Raw genomic sequence first — 27,502 nt, forward strand, 5'->3', positions numbered from 1 at the left:
TTGTGTTCACACCTTTACTCATTGGAGTTCACAGTTTGGGAGATTTTAGGGTTTAGTATGAGATATCCAAATTCACACCTCCCTTAATCCCTGCCTCCAAAAGGAAGAGTCAATCTTTGGGATATCAAATATAGAGGCTCTTAGCTTCAGGTTAGAAAGTATTACTTCAGAACATTGCCAGGGTTTGAAGAGAAGCACTCTGGGAGGAAGCCCACAAACCCTCTCTTGGAGGCAAGAGATTCATTCCATTTTCCACCTGGCTGGCTGGAAGCTGAAGGACAAACCTTTGCATTTGGAGACATTCAGAGGGAGCTCTTGGAACCAAGCAGAAAGATAGGCCTCTAAGAAAACTAACCGGGCTATTATGGAGGAAGCAATAAAAGATCTGAACTTTTAGCACCTGGCTAGTGCTGGTGATTATTACTTTTAATTGAAACTAAAGCTGCCTCCAGAAAACCTCCCCAAGAAACCTGCTCCCAGAGAGAACTATTATTATTCTAAAGAAGAAAAACACCACAGATAGTCATAAGAAAAATGTACTAAATCACTATTGATTAAATGCAAATTTAAAAACTTTGAAATACCATTTCACACCTATCAGACTGGCTATCATGACAGAAGAGCAAAATGACAAATATTGGTAAAGACATAGGAAAAGTGGGCCATTAATGAACTGTTGATAAAGTTGTAAACTGATTCAACCATTCTGGAAAGCAATTTGAAACTATGCCCAAAGATTATAAAACTGCATTCCCTTTGACCAGGAATATCATGATTAGTTCTGTATCCCAGTGAGATTTAAATTTTAAAAAAAGAAGAGAAAGAAAAGGACATATAAGTTCAAAAATATAGCAGATCTTTTTGTGGTGGCAAAGAATTTTCGAAAGTGAGGGGATGACAGAAAAGATTAGCAGGGAAGCAATAAGCTGGGAAAACATTTTTACATTCAAAGGTTCTGGTAAAGGCTTCATTTCTAAAATATATAGAGAATTAACTCAAATTTGTAAGAATTCAAGCCATTCTCCAACTGACAAATGGTCAAAGGATATAAACAATTTTCAGATGAAGAAATTGAAACTATTTCTAGTCATATGAAAAGGTGCTCCAAATCACTATTAATCAGAAAAATGCAAATTAAGACAACTCTGAGATACCACTACACACCTGTCATATTGGCTTAAATGACAGGAAAAGAGAAGGAATCCAACCATTCTGGAGAGCAATTGGGAACTATGTTCAAAAAGTTATCAAACTGTGCATATCCTTTGATCCAGCAGTGGTTCTACTGGGCTTATACCCCAAAGAGATCTAAAGGAGGGAAAGGGACCCAATGCAAAAATGTTTGTGGCAGCCCTCTTTGTAGTGGCTAGAAACTGGCAACTGAATGGATGCCCATCAATTGGAGAATGGCTGAATAAATAAGTTATGGTATATGAATGTTGTGGAATATTATTGTTCTGTAAGAAATGACCAGCAGGATGATTTCAGAGAGGCCTGGAGAGACTTAACATGAACTGATGCTAAATAAAATGAGCAGAACCAGGATATCATTATACAAGGCAACAAGATTATATGACGGTCAATTCTATTGGACATGGCTCTCTTCAACATTGAGATCATTCAAACTAGTTCCAATTGTTCAGTAACGAAGAGAGTCATCTACACCCAGAGAGAGGCCTGTGGGAACTGAGTGTGGACTACAACATAGCATTCTTACTCTTTTTGTTTTCTTTCTCAGGCTTTTTTTTTTTCCTTCTTGATCTGATTTTTCTTGTGCAGCAAGCTAACTATATAAATATACATGTGTGTATATACACATATATTTGATTTAACATATATTTTAACATTTAATATGTATTGGACTAGTTGCCATCTAGGGAAGGGGGTGGGAGGAAGGAAGGAAAAATTTGGAACAGATGTTTTGCAAGGGTCAATATTGAAAAATTACCCATGCATATGTTTTGTCAATAAAAACTTTAATAAAATTTAAAACAAAATTTAAATTAAAAAAAAAAGTGAGAGGATGCCCATCAATTGAGGAAGGACTAAACAAGTTACAGTATATGATTATGATGGAATACTATCGTGCTAGAAGAAATAAGCAAGATGGTTTCACAAAAACCTGGGAAGAATTATATGAACTGGTGCAAAGTGAAGTGAGCAGAAATCAGGAAAACAATGTACATAATAATGGCAATATTCATCAACTGTGAATAACTTAGCTATTCTCAGCAAGTGGTCTAAAACAATTCCAAAGGACTTAGTGATGAAAAATGATACCTACCTCCAGAAAAACAAAACAAAACAAAACAAAAAAACTGATGGAGCCTGAATACAGATCTAAGTATCCTTTTTAAACTTTACTATTCTTATGTTCTTTTTGTCTTTAGCAACATGGCTAATAATAGAAATGTTTTGAACAATTTACACATATATAATCTATATCAAACTGCCTTCTCAAGGACAAAGGAGGGGAAAGAGAGGTGAGAATTTGGAACTCAAAATTTAAAAAAAGTGTTAAAATTTATTTTTAAATGTAATTAGAAAAAATAAGTTTTTTTAAAAAGAAAAATAAGTACACCCCTTATTACTCCTATAATCAGTATAGATTTATCAAACCTAGTCCTGTTAGCAGTTAAATCTATAATCTTCCTTTATCTTTCTTTAAATATTTTAAGTTCTGAAAGAGGAATATCAGAAACTTTTAATTAATTATTTTCTTACTATTGCAGTGTCTCATTTTTAAGGAGGCTTTTTTCATTTAATTTTAAAGAGGCTTTTGATGTTATGCTAAATAATGCATATATAGTTCATGTTTATTAGGAAAGGCAATATAGTACAATGAATAAAGTGCTAGATATGGCATCAAGTAAACATTGATTGAAATTCTTTTACTGTTATGTAATCATAGGTAAGTTATTTCTCTGAGTATTTATTTCCTCATTTGCAAAATGAGGACAGTAATACTTGTAATACACCATAAAATTATTATGAGCCTCAAATGAGATTACTTTACAAATGTTAAGTGTCATTATCTTCATTTCAAATTAGAAGCAGTATGGTATGTGGATGAAGTATTAGGGTTGGAGTTAGGAAAACCTAGATTCAATGCTGTCTCACAAATTATTAAGTCATATATAGATGATGAATTTCATTCTGATCAAATCACAGGTTCTTCCGATACATCAGCAAGTCTTCACTATCATATTTCTCTCAAATGAAACCTCTAGACTTCTTACTCAAGATTTCCCTACATTCAAGAAATGTGTTCTTTTCTCCAGCATGACTTTTATGATTTTAAATGAAGCTTATGGAGTAAAGGTTTCTCTTGAGGCCAGTTTTTCCCTAGAGTAACCTTTCAGTTATTTACTAAGATCAGAGCTCTTCCTGATGTCTTCTGCACTATTCATTATATCCATAGGTTTTCTTTTCATTATGAATTATGTTCATTGTGAATTTTTTGAAAATCATATTTATACACAGGGTTTGTCACCAATATAACAATTCTGATGCCAAATGACATTTCCATTGTGGCTAAAAGCTTTCCCCACAATCATTACACTTAAAGGCCTTCTTACATTTGTTACTTTCCTTGGAAATTTTTTTTCACTCTGCTTTCTAAACTGAATAAAGAATAAGCCTACCCTGAAGGTTTTCTCACATTCATCACATTTGTAAGGTGTCTTTCCATTATGAATTATTTGATGTTTATTAAGATTTTTTAAAAGTACTAGCTGAAGTTTTTCAACATTCACTGTACGGTTTCTCATCAATGTGAATTTTATGATGCTGCATAAAAGATGAACGAGCACTGAAAGCTCTCCCACATTTATCACATTTGTAAGGCTTTTCCCCAGTATGAATTCTTTGATGTTTAGTAAGATTAGAGTTCTGGTTAAAGGTTTTTCCACATTTATTACATTCATAAGGTTTCTCTCCAGTGTGAATTCTCTGATGTTTTGTAAGGTTGGAGTTCTGGTTGAAGGTTTTTCCACATTCATTACACTTATAAGGTTTTTCTCCAGTATGAATTGTACAATGTTGTATAAATGATGATCGGGTACTAAAAGCTCTAACACATTCACTACATTCATATGGTTTCTCTCCAGTATGAATTCTCTGATGACTAATTAGATGTGAGCTCTGACTGAAGGTTTTCCCACACTCATTACATTCATAGGGTTTTTCTACTGTGTGAATCCTCTGGTGCTTAATAAGATTAGAGCTTTGATTAAAGGCTTTCCCACATTCATTACATTTATAGGGTTTTTCTCCTGTGTGAATTCTCTGGTGTTTAATGAGGTTAGAGCTCTGCCTGAAAGCTTTCCCACATTCCTTACAGACATAAGGTTTTTCTCCTGTGTGAATTCTTTGATGATCAATAAGGTTAGAACTCTGACTGAAAGTTTTCCCACATTTATCACACTCATAAGGTTTCTCTCCATTGTGAATTTTCTGGCGTTCAATAAAGGCTGAACTCTCTCTGAATGTTTTCCCACATATGTCAGATTTACATGATTCCTCACTCATATTGATTCTCTGGTATTTCATCAGGTTTGAATTCCGTTTGAAAATTAAGTCACATGTAAATTCTTGAAGTCTTTCTCCTGTCCAAATGTTCTGGTGTCTAACAGGGTTTGAGCTCAGGCTGAAGCTTCCCTGAAATTCATTACATTTTTGGTTTCTCTGACACACAGAAGTTTTTTTGCAGATCTTATTTGGTCTGAAATCCTCTTGGCAAAAGGATTTCTTCAGTATCTCAATGGCAAGATTTCCCCTATGTTTCTCTAACTCTTTTTCATAGTCCCAGGCTTCTCCAAAGTCAAATCCTTGGAAGACATTACCCACAATTTTCTTGGACATCACTCCATGCAATTTCCTTTCTATAGAAGGTTCCAATTTTTGAGGCAACTTCTCAGTGCTGGTTTCATGAACTGAAAAAAATTTAAAATTCAGAGTTACCGGCTGCTTTTTGGTTATCAAAGTAAACCATTAGGGCAAGGACAAGACAAAATTAATGGAGTAAATGTCTTTTGGGAAGACAACAAATCAGAATTCTATATGGAGTGTCAAATTTGTCAGTAAATCAAAAAGCAAGAATCTTAAAAATTCTTTAATTCAAGAGTTACCCTTAAGATCTTGTTTTTTAAAAAATATTTTTAATAACTGTAATTAAAATATACAGTGGTACTATGATATTTATCATTAATAGGTTCTAGAAGGCAGTGGCAAAAACATCAAGTACTGAAATAATTTTTACCATACAGAATATGTCTCTATATTGGATTACTTGCCAATCTAGGGAAGGTAGTGGGGGGACAAAAGGGGAAATTGGAACATAAGGTTTTGCAAGGGTCATTGTTGAAAAATTATCCTTGATATCTTTAGAAAATAAAAAGCTTCAATAATAATAAATAAAAAAGAATATGTCTCCAATTCTCAATCTAACCATTCCTCCCCACCCAATTCTCCAAAAAGGGTAAGTGGGGCTTTTAGCTGCAGAGCCAGCCCAACCAGACTTCTTGACCCCACTCATTTTCTGAGAGGAACCACAACCTTTAGAGTCTCCCTATACCCCACACTCTCCAAGTTTCCTTGTCTACTGTTTTGGGAGGCAGGAGACCGTTAGGATTCTTACAACATGCTAAGTCACTGGAATTGATAGAGACAATATTTATCTAATTTAGTACCATGGTACTTAACAGTTTTCTAGTTCAGTAATGTACTTAGTACTTACTAGAGTTTCACAAGATTCATACCTTTGAGAAGAGACTATATAAACTCGGACAAGCTGAACCAGGAGGACAACTAAGGAAGACAGAGAAGTGGTGGCAGGCTGTCCTATGGACAACACTGAAACCAAGATCCAGAAGGCCTCCAGAAAAACTAGCCAAGCCCCAAGTGAAGGAGATAAGACTTTGAAGGAAACAATAAAGAATTTGGACTTTTAACTGTAAGGATTCTTACAAGGTGCTAAGTTGATTGTCTAATTTTAGCATGGTGCTTAGCAGTTCTCTGGTTCACTAATGTGCATAGTACTTGTTAAGTTCTGCAAGAGTTCATACCTTTCACACATTAAGAGTTCACACCTCTAAAAGAGGATATAAAAGGACAAGCCCACTGGAAGCTCTGAGAAATTCAGAGCCAGGATTCAGTCAGGAGATTCACAAGTCCAAGAGATTCACAAGTCAGAAGGACAAGCCAACTAGAGGAGGAGCCCACTGGAGGAGGCGAAGACAGATTCATTCCATTATTCCACCTTTGTGCTGGCTGAAGGCTTTGGATTCAGAGAGAGATAGAAGCTGAAGCTGGAAGAGACAAAGGACTAGCGGCAAGAGCTCTCAGAACCAAGGAGAGAGACAGGCTTCTAAGAAAGCTAACCAGGCTATTTTGGAAGAGACAATAAAGGACTAGACTTTAACAGCTGGCTGCAGTTGAGGTGATTATTACACTGAACTGAAACTAAGGGTGCCTCCAGAAGTCCCCCAAGAAATCTGCTCCCAGAGAACCATTATATTTTAGAGAAGAGAACATTACACTTAACTCCTGGCTGCATTCAGGGTGATTACACTGAAGTGAAATGAAGGCTGATCCCAGAAGCCCCCCAAGGAACCTGCTCCCAGAGGACATTATATTTTAGAGAAGAATATAAGAGACTACACTGTAGCCACATCATTCTGCAGGAACTGTCCCAGGATCTGTCCAGGCATAGCTTTAGCATCATGGCCTTCAATCTGATAGTCCTGTGCACGTCCACTTTCACTGGGGAGGAGCTGCACATGCCCATGGGCAAAAGCATTCAGATCAGGGGCTGGGCACTATGCCTGGCCAACTTCCCATTCTTACTGCTCAACCAAGACAATAAGCAAGTGCAATAAGTGTTGAGCAAGGCTGAAACAGTTTTTTTCCTTATTGAAATGTGTCAAATACGAAATTCAAGGAGTTTTGAAGCATATGAGTGCTGAGGTACCAATTGTAATTGGTTTCTTTTGTAATCCTCTGTATTTTGTTTTATGCACCTAAAAACACTACTCTTGAGAAGGGGATTCATAGATCAGACTGCTAAAGGAGTCACAAAATGACCCCCAAAATATTAATAACTTCTCTTCTAGTATAATATGTCACCACCACAAATGAGGAAAATAAAGCCCAGAGAGTATGACTCACTTAAATGAATCAGTGGCATGGCTATCATTACAAACCAAGCTTTTTGATGGTAAGACCAATGCTCTTCCAATAACTAATGTTTATGAATATCACCATCAATCAAGAAAAGGTTATGTTCAGTATATTTTGTTTAGAATCATAGAGTCTGAGAGTCTGAAGAAACCTTGGAAGCCATCTAATCCAACTTGTACTTAAATAGGAATTCCCTCCTAACTAAGAATTATCCAGACTTTTTTTTAAAAAACCTCCAAACTTATTCCACTTTAGGACAGCTTTAATCAAATCGGGTCAAAGTCTATATCTTTGCAACCACTCAGACACTGCTCCTTGCTCTGTTCTCTAAAACAAAGCATCTTCCACATAACAGCCCTTCAAATAAGTGAACTCAAGCTGCTATGTTCCCCATAAGTCTTCTCTTCTCTAGGCTAACTCATTCTAGGGTCTTCATTTGATCCTAGAATGTCATGGTTTCTTGTTCCCTAACCTCTCTGGTTATCCCTTTGTTTGTGCTTGAATTTATTCAAGAATTTCCTAAAATGTGGTATCCAGAGCTAAAAATAATTATTTTGGCTGTGATCTGACTAGGGGAAAGTTTAACAAGGAAAAAAATTATATAACTATTACTACTAAAAACATTTACAATAAAAGTAGTTTTAAAATTTTAAAGAAGTTATATCGAAAAATTCACAGAGGTGAAGTGAATAAAGAAGACAATAGGCAAATGAACTATTTCATAATAATGACAAAAGCTAATTTTTATTGCTTCCATAATCTTCCTACATGTGAATTGCGTGCAGATTTCAGAAAAACTTAGATAGACTTAGATGAACTGATGGTAAGTGAAGAATTAGTCTTTTAGCTATAAAATAATTTTTTCTATCAAGAAATGTTGCTTTGAATTTATTAGGAATGGAACTGAAAACATAAGGCCCACCTGACAACCAGAAGGTTTCTAACAAAAAATAATAAGGTTTATAAAGCATTTTTACAAAGAATATCTCACTTGCAGAAAAATATTATGAGGCAGGTACTGATATTATTATTCCCATTTTATAGATATATTTGGAGAAGTTGACTTTTATAGCTAAAAGACTAATTTCTTTCAAATAAACTCAGATTTGGGGCTCAGATATCAATGTGTTAACTTCAAAACCTTTTCCTCTTTTGATTTTAAAGCAGTCACAACTTTATAGGATATTTTTCATAGTATATCTCCCCAACTCTCCTCTTTTCTGAAATTCTCTACTACTAAAGAGAGTTCTATCATATTCCTTATTATCCAAGTTTACTACCACCTCAGTATGATATTTGACTACATTATGCAATGACCTTGCATAAACATTTGAGTCAAATCTTATCATTTCTATTTGTACATCTCTTGTTTACTTCTCTCTACTCACCCTGCCACCACACGTGTTCAGCCCTTCACCACTACCATCTATTTACTCAAGTCTTTGCCCATTCCAATCCATCCTTAATACAGCTGTCAAAATGATTTTCCTAGTGAAGTCAGTTCAAATCCAGTCTCAGACATTAACAATTCCTAGCTGTGTGACCCTGGGAAAGTCACTTAACCTCAACTGCCTCATACACACACACAAATACAGTTTTAAAGCATAGTTCTACCATCTAAATAACATCTCAGTGGTTCCCTATTTAACTTCAAGATCAAATACAAAATTGTTTGGCATTTAATGCTCTTCAAAATCTGCCCCATTCCTATTCAATGGTAGGGGTTTTTTTTGCCTTTCTCTGGTGGCTTGCCATGCTTGGAATGCTCTCCCTACTCACTTCTGCCTTTTGGAATATCTGGCTTCCTTCAAGATTCAGCTCAAATGCCACTTTCTCCTAATCTTTTCCAGTCCCCTTCCTACCATTACCACCTCTCCTTCTAAAGCTATCTTCCATCTACTCTGCTTATCTTGTATATACCTATTTACATAACAACAGTGAAGGAGAATATTCCTTCTCTTTCTTCCTTACCTTCACTGTCTCTATAAATGTAATTACCTCACCGTAATATAATACTTAACTCCCTTTAAGTCTAGGGGTAATATAATGGTTCCTTAGTTCCATGTGGACCTAATACTTTAGGATAATGGTTAGCAAACTGCAGCATACTAGTCAAACACAAACTAAGCATAATTTTTACTTAAAATAAATTTAACTTATTTATTTTATTTAAAAAAACCATGCTTACCTTATCAGCGCAAAGGCTAGATTAGGCCTTCAGGCCAGAATTTACAACCTCTAGCTATAAGGACTTTAAATTATTTAAACAAAAAGTTAGTGATCCAGCCATTCTGGAGAGCAATTTGGAATTATGCCCAAAGATCTCTAAAACTTTGCCTATCCTTTGATCCAGCAGTGTCACTATGAATCTGAATCCCCACGAGATCATAAAAGAGGGGAAAGGATCTACATGTGCAAAAATGTTTGTAACAGCTCTTTCTGTGGTAGCAAAGAATTGGAAATAGAGTGGATACCCATCAAGTGAGACATGGCTGAATAAGTTATGATTTATGAATATAATGGAATGCCATTGTTCTATAAGAAATTGGTTTAAAAAAAAACTTGGACTTACAGGAACTGATACTGAGTGAAGGGAGCAGGAGAACATCATGTACAACAACAGCAACACTGATTATCAACTATGATAACTTAGCTCTTCTCAGCAATACAGTGATCCAAGACAATTCTAATAGACTTGGGATAGAAAATGCCATCTGCATTCAGAAAGAGAATTGTAGAGACTGAATGCAAATTGAAGCATACTGTTTTGTCTGCTTTTTTTTTTTCACATTTTTTTCCATTTTGTTCTGATTTTTCTTTTATAACATGGCTAATATGGAAGTATTTTAAAATGATTGTACATGTTGAACCTATATGAGATTGCTTACTATCTTGGAATGAAGGGAAGTAAGGGAGAGAAGGAGAAAAAAATTTGGAATTCAAATTATTATAAAAATGAATGCTGAAAACTATCTTGACATATAATTGGAAAAAATAAAATACTATTGAAATTAAAAATAAACAAAAAGTTTGGAGTAAAATCACAATCTTTTAGAATGCCCAGTTAGGAAAATTCCTAACATTTAGGCAAAGCTTGATATTCGGTCTTAAATTTCCATTTATCTTTAGCTAGCCCTTGACTTCTTTGGAGTGGGAACAAAATTTAGGTTTCTAAAAATATTTAGATAAAAAAGCTATTAGAATATGTTACAATGTCTATTAATAAGACAGGTACCAGGAGAGGAAGTTAGGTAAAAAGCAGAGCTCAGGTGTCTTTAATCTGAGTTTTAAGCTCAGAGATGCCTGTAGAACTGATGACCCTTCTCAATCTTTCACTTCTCTACTGTGGCTCTGACTCTTTCTCCTTTCACTTGTTATTCCTGTGCTGCCACTTTAGCTCCTGGGGTCCCCAATTCTGGTTTTTTCCCCAATGCCAAATTAGTTCTGTGTTTTTATATATACACCCGCTGAGTGTGGGCCAGTCCCTCAACCAATCCAACAGATTTCCTATCAAACCTAGAGAGACCTGTGCTGACACTAATCACATCTCAGACTGATTCAGTTAAAATGTATTTTCACTGGATAAAGGACTAAATGGAGTGGGGAGATTTAATGAGGGGAGATTTAATGACCTTATCAATCAACAATCAACCCTTATCCTGATATGTGCCCTCCTCCATTTGTGAACTCCTCAAGGATAGGAAGTGCTTCTATGTTTGTATTAGTAGAGTTTAACATAGTATATCACATACAACAAGTATGTAATGAATGCTTATTGATTGTTTAAGACATGAAATTCCGTCCAACCCTTTCATTTATAAAAGGAAAACCTGAGTCCTGAAGAATTAAGAGATTTGTCTGAGGTCACAGAGCCAGCCAATGGCAGATCAGTGACTAGAATATAAGTCTCCTGATAGCCAGTACAGAGTCATATCCATGAGAGTGTGCTCCCTTTGCTTCTGTGTAGTCCAAGAGACTTTTCCCTCCCATAGCATAATGATATAGGGACCATCTGTCTCAGAGGGGTGCTGTAAGATCAAATAAAATGACATATGATGAAAGCACTTTGAGTATTGTAAAGGCTTCTCTGGGCCTCCATTCTTCATTTTTAAGATAAGGGTACTGAGGGTGTAGGTGCCATGAGTTTCCTTGAAATTCTAGGTCATTCCAGCAGGATGAATACAGAGAGGCTTGGAGAAACTTACATGAACTGATGCTAAGTGAAATGAGCAGAACCAGGAGATCATTATACACTTCGACAACGATATTGTATGAGGATGTATTCTGATGGAAGTGGATTTCTATGACAAAGAGACCTGAGTTTCAATTGATAAATGATGGACAGAAGCAGCTACACCCAAAGAAAGAACACTGGGAAACGAATGTGAACTATTTGCATTTTTGTTTTTCTTCCCGGGTTATTTTTACCTTCTAATCCAATTCTCCCTGTGCAACAAGAGAACTGTTCAGTTCTGCAAACATATATTGTATCTTGGATATACTGCAACATATCTAACATATATAGGACTGCTTGCCATCTAGGGAAGGGGGTGGAGGGAGGGAGGGGAAAAATTGGAACAGAAGCGAGTACAAGGGATAATGTTGTAAAAAAAATTATCCTGGCATGGATTCTGTCAATATAAGGTTATTATTAAATAAAATAAAATAAAATAATAATTTAAAAAAAAAGAAATTCTAGGTCATTGAATTTATGATCTCTCTGAATAACAATAGAAGATATAGCTAACAGTTATATAGCATTGTGCTAAACACTTGAACATTATCATCTCATTAATATTCTTAACAACCCTGGGAAGCAGGAGCTATTATCCTCATTTTATAGATGAGAAAACTGAGGCACACAGACCTTAAGTGACTTGCCCAGAGCCATACAAATAGTAACCATCTGAGCCAAATTTGAACTTTGGTCTTCCTGACCTCAGGCCCAGGGCTTGATCCACCAAGTCACCCAGCTGCCTCATGAAAGGGCAGGAAATTAAAGACATCAATTAGTGGCCTGCATATCACCAGCCATACCATTTTCCAGAGGACAGAAGAATGGCTGATGCCTAAAGGCAGTGGGAGAGGGGACGAGGGAGTGAAAAATGATCAGCTGGAATCAGGAATAGGATCAAGAAGCTCAAGCTCAGTTACCAGCAAACTTCTCGATCCTTTCTATAACCACTAAGCAAATTTTTATACTGTTTTTTTTTTTAAAGTAATTGAATTCTCCTTAATTACTTATCTTTTAGCCTGATGGGTTAGGAGGACCCAAAACTAGAAGGAGGGAGAGATTTTTGAGGACCCTAAAAAAGCAAGGGAAAGTATTAGTGATAAAAACCCATTTCCTCATCAGTAAATATGGTGCATAACAACATCTCAGGTTTTTGGAGCATTTTAAAGTTTACAAAGCACTGCCGTCGTTAGAGTCCTATGAGAGAAGTGTATAATTTGAGGTATACATTTAGCAGATTTGTTTTGAGGACTAAATGAATATAAGGAATCCTAGTGAGTATTAAATAAGTCTCAGCCATGTCTTTTGTGTAAGTTTTTGGTGAGAACCTGAGAATATGCTTGTAGTTACCTGATAGAATGCCAGGGAAGCACAAGAAGGGTTGGTCACCTTTCTGGTACTTTCATTAATGAGTATCCTTTATGATAGGCCTGTGTTTACCTTAGAAACCCGGCCAATTCCTGGAGTAAACATAATCCTCCTAAAGGAATGAACAAATATTCTCCTTGGTGAGCCTCTTATGATGGAACATCCTGTACTTGCGAGGCAGCTACATCTCAAGAGTCCTGTATCAAATGAGAATATTTAGCATAGTGCCTTCTTTGTTCTCAGCTTATAAAAACCTCCTAGTGGAAAGGGACTTTGAGGATTTGGGCTGGGAAGTTTTGTTCAAACTTGCCTAGCAAACTCTGAATAGCTTTGATCATGAGTCCTCAGCCAAGGAATTCAGATGTTGGTGCTTCCTTGGAGTAGTGATGATGTATGTTATTTGTTTGTTCTAGTGGCCACTGTGTTTACTGTATATTAGTTTTGTCTATGAGTTTCTTCTTCTCTTACATCTTATTTAAATCAAAGTTCTGAGCAATAATAAATTTGTACCACCCTTTTTAAGACAATGCCTGTTGAAATGTAAATTCTGAACCTAGATTGATGTTACTATGAGATGAGCTATTAAGTGCTCCATAAGCAGTCAAAAGCTATAAAGTGGCAACAATGTAATAGCTCCCCAAGTATTGCAGGGATCCTAGGTTTTTTGAGATGAAAATAACAATCAGCAGAGATAACCTCTGAGATCCAGCTAACTTGTATTTCTTTGCATAGAGTAATTCAGTCAAGGCAGGAATTATCATTTATTTATTTTAAACATAGCTCCTTGCACTTAAAACAGAGGATGAGTTCTTATGTTCTTTATTCACAGAACAAAGAGTTGGTGGATATTATAGGTAAATGATTCTTTTCCTTGTCTTTTCAGCTTAACTTAAGCCATCATCTAAAGCTAGATATGTGCATTTTCTATATTTATCATGGTTCTCCAGTGTTAACAAAAAAGGTCTCTATTGCTCTCTTGAGATTCAGCACTTTGGACTAGATGGTTTTCAGCTTAATAGCTCAGTTGCTCTATAAATATATGTACAATTATTGAAGGAAAAATTTTCACTTACTTACCTGAGCAGTTTTCTCTAAAAATCTCTTTTCCCTTAGCTCCTGGCCTATCCAAGACCCACGGTTCTTCCCCTCGTTCCAGTAAGGAGATCACATCAGGTTTGGATACTGGAATTCCTGCTTATAAAGAAATGAGACCTGGTAAACATCTTGAGAACAAAGACCTGTGCTAAATCCGGTTACATTCCCTCAAATAATAATAAGAATGAGAAGAATAATAAGAAAAATGCAATATCCAGAAAAACCATGATAGGAAGGTCCTGAGAAAATCTGGGCACCATTTCAAGGGGTCTCAGGACTATTATTGTAAATGACAGTGAAGGATCAGATAGGTAGTGACCTAAGCAGAGGGACAATTAGTTAACACTACAATGGTAGGAAACTCAATCTCTAGGGATGTTAAATTATTAAAATTTGGAACTAGAACCCTATTATGTAAAGGATGTATTATTTCCCTCTATATAAGAGAAAACTGCTTAATAATTAGAAATGGCCAGTTGGCTGCATTGGCTTCATACAGTAGTGAGATCCATATCACCAGAGTTCTTCATCTGGGAGGATGAATGAATGCTTGTAGTGTGTTCGGAAAAGGTTCCTTTTTAGTTATAAATTCAATTGGTCTCTGAATTACTTCCAACTCTGAGATTTTCTGATTCTATATCTGGGCACCACGTTCAGGACTCAGATTATTCACCACTTCCAGTTCTATATCAGGCATGGGACTTAGGAAGAAATAGGAAAACTGTCTTTTCTGAGTCCAGACATGAATGGGAATCTGATCCCTGGACCTGACTACATCCTTTAAACCACCATGAGTGTTCACAAAACTGAGAAATTGAGATATGGGTACTGAGGGCAAGGTCTTACCTAGTGAGACTATATTCCCATAATTCTCCAGCATCACATCCCTGTAGAGACCTCTTTGGGCAGGACCCATACAGCTCCACTCCTCCTGGGTAAGGTACACTGCCACATCCTCAAATATCATGTCTACCTGAAACAACAAGTTACTAATGTAGTTCCAAGAATAGCCCCACTAATAGGATGAGACAATGAGATCTGACGATCTGCCTGTATGTTTGCCACAATGGGCGCTTGTGAATATATGCATTCCAATTAACATATCTAAGTATGAATCAAAATATGTGTGGGTATGTGCATAGGAGTTGGGCAAGAGGCATGTGCGCTATGGCAATGGTTATGTCGGCTTTTTTTTTTCTTTTAAGGAGATTATATTATTTTAGAGGAATGAGTTTAAGATTATCTCCTTCAGCTCCACATTAGGGCTAACAATACAGAGAAGAGCCCCCACATAGGGAAAAGTAATTTTCTAAAACTCTCTCAAAGATATAGATTGAGCTTGTCTCCTGAAACCCTATTTGTTGGGGAGTAAGAACAATGGACACAGAGGGAGCTACCATCAGGTTTCAATCAATATGAAAGCCCTTATCCTGTTTCAGGACCAACTATTGGTGGGGATTAGAAGTGAGGAGGTATTCCCTTTGATAAAAAGTTCAAGGCTACATTAGGACAACTATGGAGTCTCAGGAGGGACAGCTCACCTTGGACTTTAATGGCCAGAGTTTAGCTGTAATCACTAGTTCTCCTGATTCTCTTCAAATGTTTAGAAACTTGAGGAAAAGAAAGCTCTGAAGGAAGAGAATCAGATGTTAGGAACATAGGGAATAAAAACTATTGGGAGAAGAGATGTAAAACTAGTGCCTTAAATATATAACACTCCCTGCTTTCAATCTACTGAAATCCATTTTTTTCTATTTTTTGGGGGGAAGGGGAGGAAATAACCTTTAGAAGCACTTCCAGATCTAAATCTCATGATCTTTTAATATCTTTAAGCTTTCTCAAGCTAAATTGCCAAGCATTCAAGATTTTTTAAGATCTTTCAGCTTTCTCAAGCTAAATTGCCAAGCATTCAAACTCTATTGCTATCTCTCCTTGGCCTTTTGGCTAAGATTAAATGTGGCACTCAAATTTTACTGCTGAAAGCAAAACTCTGATGGGTTAGCCTTGTTGTTTGAATGCTAAAAGTACACTTGAATAAAAGATTATTTTAGGAGCACTCTCAAAGCAAGCCCTCACACGGAGGTCAAAAGTCTTACCAGGACATTCTCAAGATCTCTCAGAATTGATGGTATGACACAGGACATGCTAGCAAAGGTCCACCTAGCGTGGCACACCCACATCAAAAGTATATTATGAGCAAAGTAGAATTGTAGTATCTCAAAAGAAATGAGATGCCCACATTAGAGACATCTCTATCCCAACTGTGCATATGGACCATTTGTGCCAGACCTTTTGAAAGAGCTTTCCAAATTTATATTGGTCTGATCAACCACAGCTGGACACACAATATATCTTGACTCTAACACAGTAATGACACTTGGTCCTCTTCAAAAATAAAAGATAAGAACCAACCAACCATAATAAAGTGCCACATAAAGTCTGAAGGGGGAAAGTTGTTAAAGATTGGGGAGGTTTTGTGAGGCCTTTCCAGGCTTAGTAAGTGTCATTCCTAATCCCTTTGGTTCCAATTAATTGGACTTCTCTTTGCCTTCCCATAAGCTGTATCCCATGCCTAGAATAATTTTCCTTCTCACCTCTCTCTTAGAAACCCTGTTTTTCTTCAGTTTAGCTCGAGCCACTTCCTATAAGAGGCCTTTACAACTCTCTCCCCAGCAGTTAGTAACTTCTCACTCCCTCACCCAAAACAACTGACTTTGTATTCAATTTAAAATCCTTGAGAGCAAGAGCTTTTTCACTTCTACATCAATATGGGAGACAGCACAAGGTAAGCACTAAATGCTTGCTGATTATTGTTGGAACAATTTCTCACACAATGAAAAGTCAATTAACATTTTTATGTGGCTTACTATGTGACAAATTCTGTGCTGGGAAAAGAAAAAAGCAGCAAGACAGTCCCTGCTCTCAAGAAGTTCACCATTTAACAAGGGAAACAAGCAAAGAGACTATAAATAACACTAAGATGGATTAAATAGGCTATAATTAATAGATATGGAATGTCTTGTAATAGTAATGTACAGTACCTGGTCCAGAGTAAGGTATGAGAAAACTGGAAGAGGGCTAAGTTATGAAAGATGTTGGATGTCGGAGGATTTTACACTTGATCCTGGAGGTGATAGGGAGCCATTATAGTTTCAGTGAATGGTACAACTTTTCTCTTGAGGAAGATCACTTTGAAAACTGAATGGAGAATGGACTAAGGTGGGGAAAGAATTGTGGAAGGAAGACAAAACATCAAGCTATTGCAATGGACCATAGTTAAGCTGATGAGGGTCTCTACCAGGGTGATGGTAATGTCAGAGTAGAGAAGGGAGAGTATTCAAAAAATGTTACAAAAATAAAATCCACAGGTCAAAGAACAGATTGTATAATAGGAGATTAGAGAAAATGAGGAATTAAGGATGAGACCTAAATTGTGAGCCTGGATGACTGAAAGGTACCCTTAAAAGTTAAGGGAAAGTCTGGAAGAAGGGAGGATTTGGAAGGAAAGATGAATTCAGTTTTGGACATGTTGAATTTAAAACATTATGACACATTCAGTTTGAGATGCCATAAACAATTGGAAATGGTAGGAATGTATATCTGTGGACTAGATGCTCAAAATGCAAATACAAAAATAAACTTATTCCTGACCTCAATGTACTAATATTTTACTGGGACATAAAAAAAAAAAACCTACAAAAAGAAATAGAAGGTAATTTTAAAGAAGAAAGCAGGGAGGTGTGGGGAAAAAAAATTGGAACATGGAAGGAAGAGAAAAGATTCAAGGGTAGAAAGGAATACATTACAAGGACAGGAAATAATTCGTGCACATGAAAACAGGAGATAGAATACAAGTCAAGTTAACAAATATTTATTAAGTACCTACTATGTACCAGGTACTATGTTAAGTGTTGAGGATACAAATACAATTTTCTTTTTTTTTGAGTCCCTACCCTCAAGGAGCTTACAATCTAAAGCAAAAAACCAGTTCCTGCTCTCAAAGAGCTCACAGTATAATTGAATGCAATGATGAGGGAAAACCAATTTAGCTGATCTGGAGAATTATATGGAACAAAGAAGGGGAAAACATCTGCTGGAGGCAGATTATGCGAGGTTTTTTAATAACCTTTGTGGCAAGCTGAAGAATTTGTACTTTCTTCTAAAGACAACACAAAATCTTTAATTCATACTTATAGTCACTCATTGAGCATTTATTAAGTATTTACTGTTTTTCTCTTTTCCCCTCTTTTGAAAAACAATTACTTTAAACACCAAGTAAAATGAACAATTTACATATGTAGAACAAAAGATTGTTCCAGAAACTGGGAATCTCTATTATGTGGCTCTTGCTTTTATTTCTAAGGTCAAAAATAATTATAATATATACTATACAAGTCGTCAAGAAGCCTGAAACTACACTAAGATTTCTGGAACATCTTGTAATACAATATAAATATATGTTTACTACATTTACATAATTATCACCTCCCCACCATTTCCTGGGTTGGAATCTTCAATTAAATTTGAATCTCCACATACATATCAGGCCTATCTTGTAACATGATACATAATTATAATACATAATACAATATATTATAAGGAAACACATTTACATAAAAATAAATTCAACATGTAACTTTCAAAGCTTGAACAGTTTTAATTTTAAGAAGTTTTTCATTACATCAAGTCCCAATTGGCCTCTTGGCAACCTCCTTCTATTGCTTCCATGAGAACAAATCTAATACTGATGGAGATGACTAAAAACCCAAGTCCTGGGTAGTTGAGCATGGAGAGAAGCATCAACAGAAGGCCTGAAGTTTACTGTCCAAGCTACTCCCAGAAGGAAGCAGGATGGAGTACAGACAGGATTTTCTCCTAAAATAGACCTTTTGTTTTTAAGTAGGCCTTCAGTTATCTTTAAATGGATTTTTATTTCAATAAACCCTCCTTGAATTCCTGGCATAATCAAAATCTTCACAACTCCACAGTTAAGTATCCAACCTCAAGGTTAAGTTATGATGTCAAATCAGTTTATTTTTCTCCTATTAAAAAACCTACTTATACCCCGATTCTCCCATAAGGTCCCATTTTGGCAATTAACTCAATGTCAGCAAAACAGAATCTTTGCCTCTTGATTTGGAGAAGGCCTAAGCTGCTACAATGGCCAGAGATCCCAATATATTTTCAGGGTCCGAACCCCAAAATTGGAAGACAGCTATTTAATGCCATCCCTCCTCCCTGCCTTGAGAGTTTTCTTTAACATAAAGTGTTTTTTATCAGCATAAAACTATTCTAAGACTTTGAGAACACCCTGGGTCTGGAATTTCTTTCAACCCATGACCTGGCAGCCTACTCTCCCTTTTACAAACTGCTCTCTTAGCATCTTCCACTCATCGGTGCTGGTTCTGCTAGAGGCCCTTCAGGAGCTTAGAGCTTTTTCAGGGTTACAGTTCTATTAAAGCTCTTTCCCTATTATAAGGTATAGCTTCTAGGGGAAACATAGCAGTGATCCTGAAGCTCCCTGACCTTAGAGTGCTATTATCCTCTCTGTCTATCAATGATTCTAAAATCTTCCAGGTTTAGGAGAGTCATACAAACATTGCTGACTGTCACATAATCTGCTGGTCGGTGATAACCAAGTTTCAGAGACAATAGTGAATAGATCATTCCTCAGTTCTAAATCTGGGCCACAAAATTAATATATCAGGGACAAGAAGAACCAGATCTCTCTAGTCTTTTTCTAGAAATTTATCTTCTTGCTCCTAGTTCTTTGCTAAATCCTTTTGGAACTCAGCTGGCTTCAACTGGTCTTACAATTACATTAAACCTTGCCCCTTGACTGGGAGATGGGTTCAAGCCAGAAAGTTCTTTTCAGACAGCGGTATATGATCCCAATCTCTTGAGATCTTCTAAACCTCAACAATACTTCCTTCCCCAGAAGTGAACACATTTTCAGTTTCTGGGGTTGACAAAGCAAAGGCATTACACAATTGCACCCTAATATCTGCAGGTCTCCAGGGGTAAAAAAGGGAAAAGGGAGCCCCCCACAGGCTGAGCCCGACTCACCCACAGCTCCCGAGCAGCCCCCACAATCCAAGGAAGAGGATAGGAAGGGCTGCCCCTTCCGGCATCCACCCAATCCAGACAGGTTGAAGGAGAGCCAAGAGAGGACCACTCTAGGCTGCTTGGAGGCCCAGCGACCTCGGTGGTTTACTCTTTTCACACCCTTCCCCCTCACCTCTCCATCCTCTCCCACCTCTAGCCTGCGACTCGCGGCGCGCTTCTCCCTACCAAACAGGTACCCGGCGTGGGGGAGGGGAGAGAGGGGAGTGAAGGCCTATACCACGTTTGGGTAGAAGCTCAGGGCGCCCGCAACTTAGCTAGTCGATCTGGAACCGCCAAATCGGCCTGTTCCCGCTCCCGTTCCTGCTCCCTTCCCATCCAGTTTCCAAAGATTTGACCGCACAAGTGACTCCGCCACCACGGGAAGAATTCTCTCCTGGTCTTGGAGCTGTCCCCCCGGGCATCGGGACAGGCCCTCCCGGGGAGCGGAAGCCTGAGGGCGGTACTTCCGGCCTTCGGGGTGGTTTGGAAGGGTCCGGTATCCCCGGAGCCGAGGTTAGTGCGGGCCCTGAGGGAGGGAAGAAGAGAGAAAGAGAAGGACTTGGAGAGAACCTGGGGCTGAGGGAAGAGGGAATGGGGCGGGCTCGGGGCTACGGGATCGAGCTAATGGAGCCCAGAACGTCTAGCCAGCAACCTTGTATTCGAATTCCGCCCCAGACATTTAGAACCCGTGGCAGCGAGGGCAGGACTTGGATGGGCTCGCGAGGTAGCTTGACATTGAGGTCAAGATCTCTTAATTCCTCTGGCAGAATGTAAAGCCTTTGAGGGTAGGGACGACCTTTTAAGCCGTGCTTTCAGTCATTCAAGATGGTGGGTTCATGTATAATCTTAATATATCTATTCCAGGTTTTGGATTACCACTTTCTCAAATTGTCCATTTACATCTGTGAAGGAAGTTTCCACACTTGAAGCTTCCCACAGCTCAAATTACAGATTGGAACACAAAAAGAAATAGGAAAAGTACATTTCCTACAGGGTTGTTATGAGAGAAACGTTCACAGCTTTACATTGAACAAACATGAATATTATTTGTAAGTAACTAAACTAAATCTCAGGAATATTGTGACAAAAATAATAAACAGTCCCTTCTTTTAAGGATTTTACATCCTAGAACATATCTCAGATACTTAAATAAAAGGTGGAGGTGGAGAACATCAACCACTGGGAAATCATGAAGGACCTTTCCAGGTAGCACTTGAATCTTGCAGGAAACCTGGGATTCTAAGAAGTGGAGCTAAGGAGAAAGTCAGCACTTAACTGTATCCAGGCACTGTGTTAGGTACTGGGAATATGAGATAAAGTGGAGCAAAAGACAGGTTGGAATGAAAAAGAAATACATTTCAGTCATGGGGAACAGTTCACGGCGGAAAAATTAGGAAATGAAAAGCCTTGTATGAAGAACAATAAAGCCAGTTTAGCTAAACTTAAATAATGAGTTTAGGGAGAGTAATGTATAGTAAGCCTAGAGAGATAGTTTTGGGTCATATTTTTAAGGGCTTTAAATGGCAAAAAGAGAAATTCACTTTTGATATCCTAGACATTATGAAGCCATAGGAGTTTAATATGGGGAATTAAAATAATGAGAAATAAAATGTTCTGATCTCTGACCTTTTAACTTAACAGTTTGAACTGGAGAAAGACAAGGCAAGAGATGAAATATTACATATAGAACACATAAGCCAGTTGGACTAAACATGAGTATGTTAAGGGGAGCTATGTGAAATAAGTCAGAAAAGGTAAGCTAAAGCCAAATTATGGACTTGTAATGCCATAGTGAGTAGTATGTAGTTTTATAGACATTCATAAAGTTCCAAACACTTATGTTTGCCCTATCACAGAGGTAGAAAAATCAGGAAAATGTAGTGTCGAAAATTGAAGGAGTGTAAAAGAAGAGAATGTGATGAATAATATATAAAACTCAGATTTAGGTCAAGAAGAACAAAGTCAGAAAAGGCCATCCAGATTTTGCAGTTAAGAGAGATGAAGTTTGAATGCCCTCAATCCCTTATGGTCATAAGGTTAGTGGCAATAAGTAGTTAAAATATCCTTTAATCAGCCACAAATTTATAAATGAAAGAATTCACTTATTCCCAAATTATTAATTGTAAAATGAAAGTTATTGTTGGATAGAAATCAGTTTGCTAAGGGATTGACTTCTGTAGCAGCAAAGACCTATTGGGAAAATTGAATTTTTACGCTGAGAATGCTCAGCAGGCAAAAAAGGTCCTAGCAAGTTGCTTGGGCCTCTTGCTACTGCCATTTTTAAGGAGTCTTGAGGCTTCAGGAGCTGAAGTTCCCAGGTTTAGATTCTTATCAATTTTCAACCCTGATCTCCTATTGGAATTAACAACACTTCAAAAGGGTGCTTTTTGACCAGGATTTCAAATTGAATCAAAGGCTCTAGCATCCCGAAAAGATAACTTATCTGGGGGATATTCCTTCCCCAGAAGGGGCTGGGACTCCGAAAGGGATCACCGATCAAAAGGAAATATAGTTTCTTAAATGGGACACAACTTCAGTAAAGGGAACAGTTTCCCTTCTTTTTCAAGAGGTAATTGATTGTTGTAGAGAGTTGCTGAAAAACTGGTAAAATAGTAAACTTCTGTTGGAGCTGTGAATTGGTCCAACCATTCTGGAAAGCAATTTGGAATTATGCTAAGAAAGTGACAAAAATGTCCATACTTTTGGATCCGGAGAACCCACATAAAACCCAAGTAGTGCAGTTATAAAGTTCCTTATACCCCCAAATATTTACAGTAACAGTTTCTGTGATTTAAAAAAAAAAAAAAAAAAAACTGGAAGTTGGAGAGTGGCTAACAAATTGTGTTATGTAAATGTAATGGAATATTACTGTGTAGATTTAACAGAGGTCCTCAAACTAGGGCCTGTGGGCCAGATGCGGCAGCTGAGGGCATTTATCCCCCTCACCCAGGGCTATGAAGTTTCTTTATATAAAGGCCCACAAAACAAAGTTTTTGTTTTTAGTATAGTCCGGCCCTCCAACAGTCTGAGGGACAGTGAACTGGCCCCCTATTTAAAAAGTTTGAGGACCCCTGGGTAGAACAAAAAATAGAAAAATGCAGGAAAACAAGAAGATATAAGGTGATGCAAAGTGAAGAGACTGGCAAACAATATATGCAAAGACTTCAATTTTGTAAAAGGCAAAAAACAACAACAAAGGAATTGAAACTGATTGCTGTGAAATAGGAGGATCAAGGTTGGTCCTCCAAAAGCATGTAAAAATATACCTCCTTTCTTTGCAGAGACATGGAACTATAGAAGTGAATCACTATTTATAATGTTGGATTTGATTGATGTGTCAATTATGTTGAACTATCTTTTTTTCTTTTATTTTTTGGAATGACTTTCCAGATGGGGATGAAAATAGGCATATATATATATGGGTCTAAAAGCCAGATTGCAAGGAGTTGAGAAATGAGTGAGAGATGAGGAAATGAAGGCAATGAATGTGCAGTTTTTTGTACATTCCAAAAGAGAGAAAAAAAGATCATAGTTTGAAGGGTTTGCAGTTTCATATTACATTTTTAAAAAATTATCCCTTGGGGAGAAAAAGTATTGCAGACTTTTCCCAATATTCCTTCCTTACAGCCTTTCTTTATAGCAAAAAAAAAAACATTTAGGGAAAACTGAGTAACCATTGTATAGTGATTTTTCTTTTTAAAGAATTCAGAGAAACATGGAATCATTTGTATGACTTGATCCAGAACAAACTAAGCAGAATCAACTAAAAAAAATAGAAAAAGAGAAACTGAAACAAAGTAAATGGAGTTATGGGGGGATATTAAAAGAAAATAAAACAACATAATTGAAAAAGGAAGGAATGTGTTAGAGATGAGGTAATGAAATATATTTCCCTATCTTATAGCAGAGAGGAAGGGGACTAACCTAGTAAGGTTAGAATATTGCATACATGCAATATAATGGATGTTTTTGCTTAATTGTTTTGTATTACAAGAAAGAGTTTAGTTTGGAGGGGGGGAGAATTGAAATGACTGATGTAAAGATAAAAGATATAAATAAAATATATTTGATTTTAATAAATTGATTTTTTTAAAAACTGGGAGATCTGGGCATATTTCTCAACAGCCAGAAAAGTACCAGTATTAAATGCTGGTTTACATATTCTATTCATTTCTTTTCAGGAATTGAAAAGAATGAACCGAATATGTAAAATGCATATTCATATTCTATGCAAAAATAGAATACTGGAAAGATTGAAGATTAAAGGGAGGGAGGTAATAATTGAAAGAGCAAAATTCACATAGTGGGATCTACGTACAACTAAAGGGTTTGCTATTGGCAAGCAAAAAGGACAAGTAGCAAAGGGAAAAAAAGAATATTGAGGGATCTGAGGCGCTGAATTAAGAGAAAGGGGTACTTATATTGGTATTTCTGATTTTTTAGTAAAGTTAGGAGTAAGAACCTCTCCTGAGAAAGAGGCTGAAAGAAGTGCCAGATATAAGAAAAGACAAGATACATAACAGCTATGAGTAATGTTATGATTTGGAAGAATTAAAGGATTACTATGCACCTGGGAGGATAAGATTAATGAGATTAAGATAATGTCTAGATTGTGCACCCACTCAATAGATTCTGTGGCTTCTTCCACTGAGAAAAATAGTCTGAGCAGGGAAAACCAAGGTAACCCAGGATATGGACAGCAGTAGGACAGTGGGGCAAGAGATTCAAGGTTAGAGTGCTATATAAATGTGAACTGTTATTTTTTTAGAGTTCAGGTAGGTAATATAAGTATTATCCCCATTTCATAGATAAGAAAAAATGCTTGAGAGAGGTTTAAGGGTCTTTCTATAGCTAGGAACTGTCTGAGACTGAATCTGAAGCCCAGATCTCTTCCAACTTAAAATTCCAGCACTTTCTACTACAACAGGTTCACTATATGAAGTTATCTGCAAATCCCAAAGCACTATTTAAATATTTTGATTTTACTCTTATCTGCATGACTTCCTAATGTCTTTCATTATACATTTTTCATTTCTTATGCCACGGTAATATTCCATTAACTTTGGGTGTCAGCTTGAACCATTCCACCATCATTGGCCACCTATTTTTCAGTTTGATATTAAAAATGCTAATTTTAAAAATACAAATAGGACTCTTCTCATTCTTTGCCCTGCATCTCTTCCCCTTCATCACCACATAATACATTTTTAAAGAGAGTGGGTCAGTCTTTGATCAAAATAAGAAATTTTCTGAATGAAATGTGAAGAAACCCCTTAGTTAACTTAATGGAGTTATAAAGTGTGGGCCACTGGCTGAAGATAGCTAAAAGACATGATATTTGGCTGCCTGAGAATCAGCCATATCCTTAGCATCCTTTAAGGTGAATGTAACAGTTAATTTATAGGAAAAGAAGGTAAGAAAAAACAAACAATGGAGGAGCAACTCAGTTGTTGCAGATAATCTTGACATTTTACCCTAAGCCTTTTCTGTATTGGAGGGGGTGAAGAGTGGTAAGGATTACAGCAGGCAAGGCGATAAGGAGACCTTGGGTCTAGCAGGGAGCAGATTTTTGGTAACAAAGAACCAAGAATGGGTTGTCTGGAATGGAGATCTTGCTCAGAAGATGCCAGGCCTCAGCCTAGGCTCCTGATAGGTTTATGAATTCCAATGCCATTTGAGAAAGTATCCTATGCCAAGATGGCAGTTGAACCCAAAGCTGAATCCAGTAGAGACTGTGGTAAGTTATCAGAGCCAAGCACTTAACCCAGGACCAGGACCAGGCTCAAGAAGTACAGTGGAACCATTTACCCAATAAACCTAGGTCTAACAAGGTTGAACATTTCCTTGGTTAAATGTGTTCTCTTTGTGTGTCTCTCCACTTTGAATTCTGTTTGTCTACTCTTCCATCTTAAACTGTGTGTTTTTGTAGGCATGTGCCCTGCTCATTTATTTATGAGGGTTATGTTTTGTTATTGCTATAGTTTTGACCAGTCAATAAATATTTGTGCTTTGAACTAATTGTGTCCTCTGAATGACTCAAAGTAAGATAAACATTTCAATGGGAGTGGAGGATGGGATTGTGAGTTATAATTTTAGGAGTGTGGACTCATGGAAAACCTTGAACCTGGAGGATTTGTCCCCTAAGGAGATGGAATTTACAAGTGCAAACTGGGGTAGCTTGATGGAATACTAAATATCCTTGGGATATAGTTCCAGTAATAAGATCAATGGGTCAAAGGGCATGAATGACTTCAAATTCAAATTCACATTGCTTTCAATTGTATCAATTCAAAATTTAATCAAAAATGTAGTATGATGCCTGTTTTTCTACAGATCTCCCAACACTTGAGTTTTGTCAATTTACTAAGTGTAAGATAGTATAATTTGGATTCATTTAATAAAGAGTTTGGATTCATGACTTTGGTATTTGTTTCTCCTTTTGAAGATTGCCATTTTATATCCTTTAATTTTTTAAAAGTGACTAAATATCACAAAGCTAGTATCATGAAGACTCTTAAGGATACAAATGCCACAGTGTGTGTAGGTGGTAATGAAGATCTACATTGACTTATATAGCAGTGGGTGTAGAAAAGAGAAAGCAGATTTGGGTGTTATTGCAGAAAGGTAATCAGTGGATCCTAGTTATATTCAAGGGAAAGGAAAATTCAAATTAAAATTGTGAGCCATAGTAGGATCTCTGTGTAACCAACTCCCAAATTCTTTTTTCCTATGCCTCATCTTCTGACCTCCAACTCACATCTCTAACAACCCACATCAGACTTTAAAAACATCCCAATTCAAAATTTTTTCTCCTTAAAACTATTGACATAACATAATATCATTGACTCCCATCTTCTGGATTATTTTCTCCTTAAAGATGGAAGATCCCTAAATGAATTTATTCTTTTTTGATAATCTTTTTCTTAAAGAATAGGAGTGAGAAAGGTTACTAAGGAAGATACTATAGAAAGAGAAGGCCACAGATAGTTTCTTAATACCTACATTAAGAAAATAAGATGAACCAGTAAAGGTAGCAGAGGAGTGGGTAGAAGCAAGATAATCAGTGTACCTTATCTTTAAGGAGAGTGTTTAAAAAAAGTTTCCTGAAGAAAATGGACAAACAATATAAAAAGCTGAGGAGGAGTAAAGAATGAGAACTGAAAAAGATGAGTAGACTTAACGCTTAGCAAAGGCATGACCTTTAAGAGAATAGTTTCAAGTAGAATGATAGGATTGCAATTCAGACTATAGGTTGGCTGAGAAACAAGGAAGTATAGGTATTGGGTGCCTATACTTCTATACATTTAAAAGTACAATGAGAAATGGTAGCTTACTGTGAGAGGAGGGCCAAGATAAAGTTTTATTAGAGTAGAGCAGAAGCTTTTTAGGACCAGGATAGGAGAGGATTACTGGTGCTGTAGAGAACCAAAGAGTAGTAACCTTACTATTGGTTTCTGACAGTGAAGAATTGAATGCATTTGTCATTAATCAGCTAACAACTTCCACCATTTGATACTTAAG

The 27,502-nt window shown here is 36.9% G+C and overlaps 1 protein-coding gene and 1 pseudogene across 2 annotated transcripts; one reads left to right on the plus strand and one right to left on the minus strand.

Annotated features, from left to right (window-relative positions):
- The window catches only part of LOC127544676 (ribonucleoside-diphosphate reductase subunit M2-like), a 681,272-nt pseudogene that overhangs the window by 214,641 nt on the left and 439,129 nt on the right, over window positions 1-27,502 (plus strand).
- Window positions 549-26,764, minus strand: LOC127544673 (zinc finger protein 501-like). Of its 2 annotated transcripts, none has more exons than XM_051971439.1 (4): window positions 15,418-26,764; window positions 14,723-14,849; window positions 13,859-13,972; window positions 549-4,934 (listed from the first exon to the last, which is right to left on the minus strand). In XM_051971439.1, exons 2-4 carry the CDS (start codon window positions 14,841-14,843, stop codon window positions 3,745-3,747), a joined length of 1,425 nt encoding a protein of 474 aa, XP_051827399.1. In that variant the 5' UTR covers window positions 14,844-14,849; window positions 15,418-26,764; the 3' UTR covers window positions 549-3,744. The 2 variants fall into 2 exon arrangements, with proteins under 2 accessions (XP_051827399.1, XP_051827398.1); XM_051971438.1 differs by having other exon boundaries at window positions 13,859-13,975.

This window comes from Antechinus flavipes, chromosome 1 (genome assembly GCF_016432865.1).
Source record: "Antechinus flavipes isolate AdamAnt ecotype Samford, QLD, Australia chromosome 1, AdamAnt_v2, whole genome shotgun sequence".
Classification (NCBI taxonomy): Eukaryota; Metazoa; Chordata; class Mammalia; order Dasyuromorphia; family Dasyuridae; genus Antechinus; species Antechinus flavipes.

What these genes read in the sequence shown, in the direction of transcription:
- LOC127544673 (XM_051971438.1), bottom strand. Translation starts at nt 14,843, where the DNA reads ATGATATTTGAGGATGTGGCAGTGTACCTTACCCAGGAGGAGTGGAGC. An exon ending in TGGGAATATAGTCTCACTAG is followed by an intron (nt 13,976 to 14,722) that starts GTAAGACCTTGC and finishes TTTCTTTATAAG; the next exon opens with CAGGAATTCCAGTATCCAAA. An exon ending in TTTTAGAGAAAACTGCTCAG is followed by an intron (nt 4,935 to 13,858) that starts GTAAGTAAGTGA and finishes AATTTTTTTCAG; the next exon opens with TTCATGAAACCAGCACTGAG.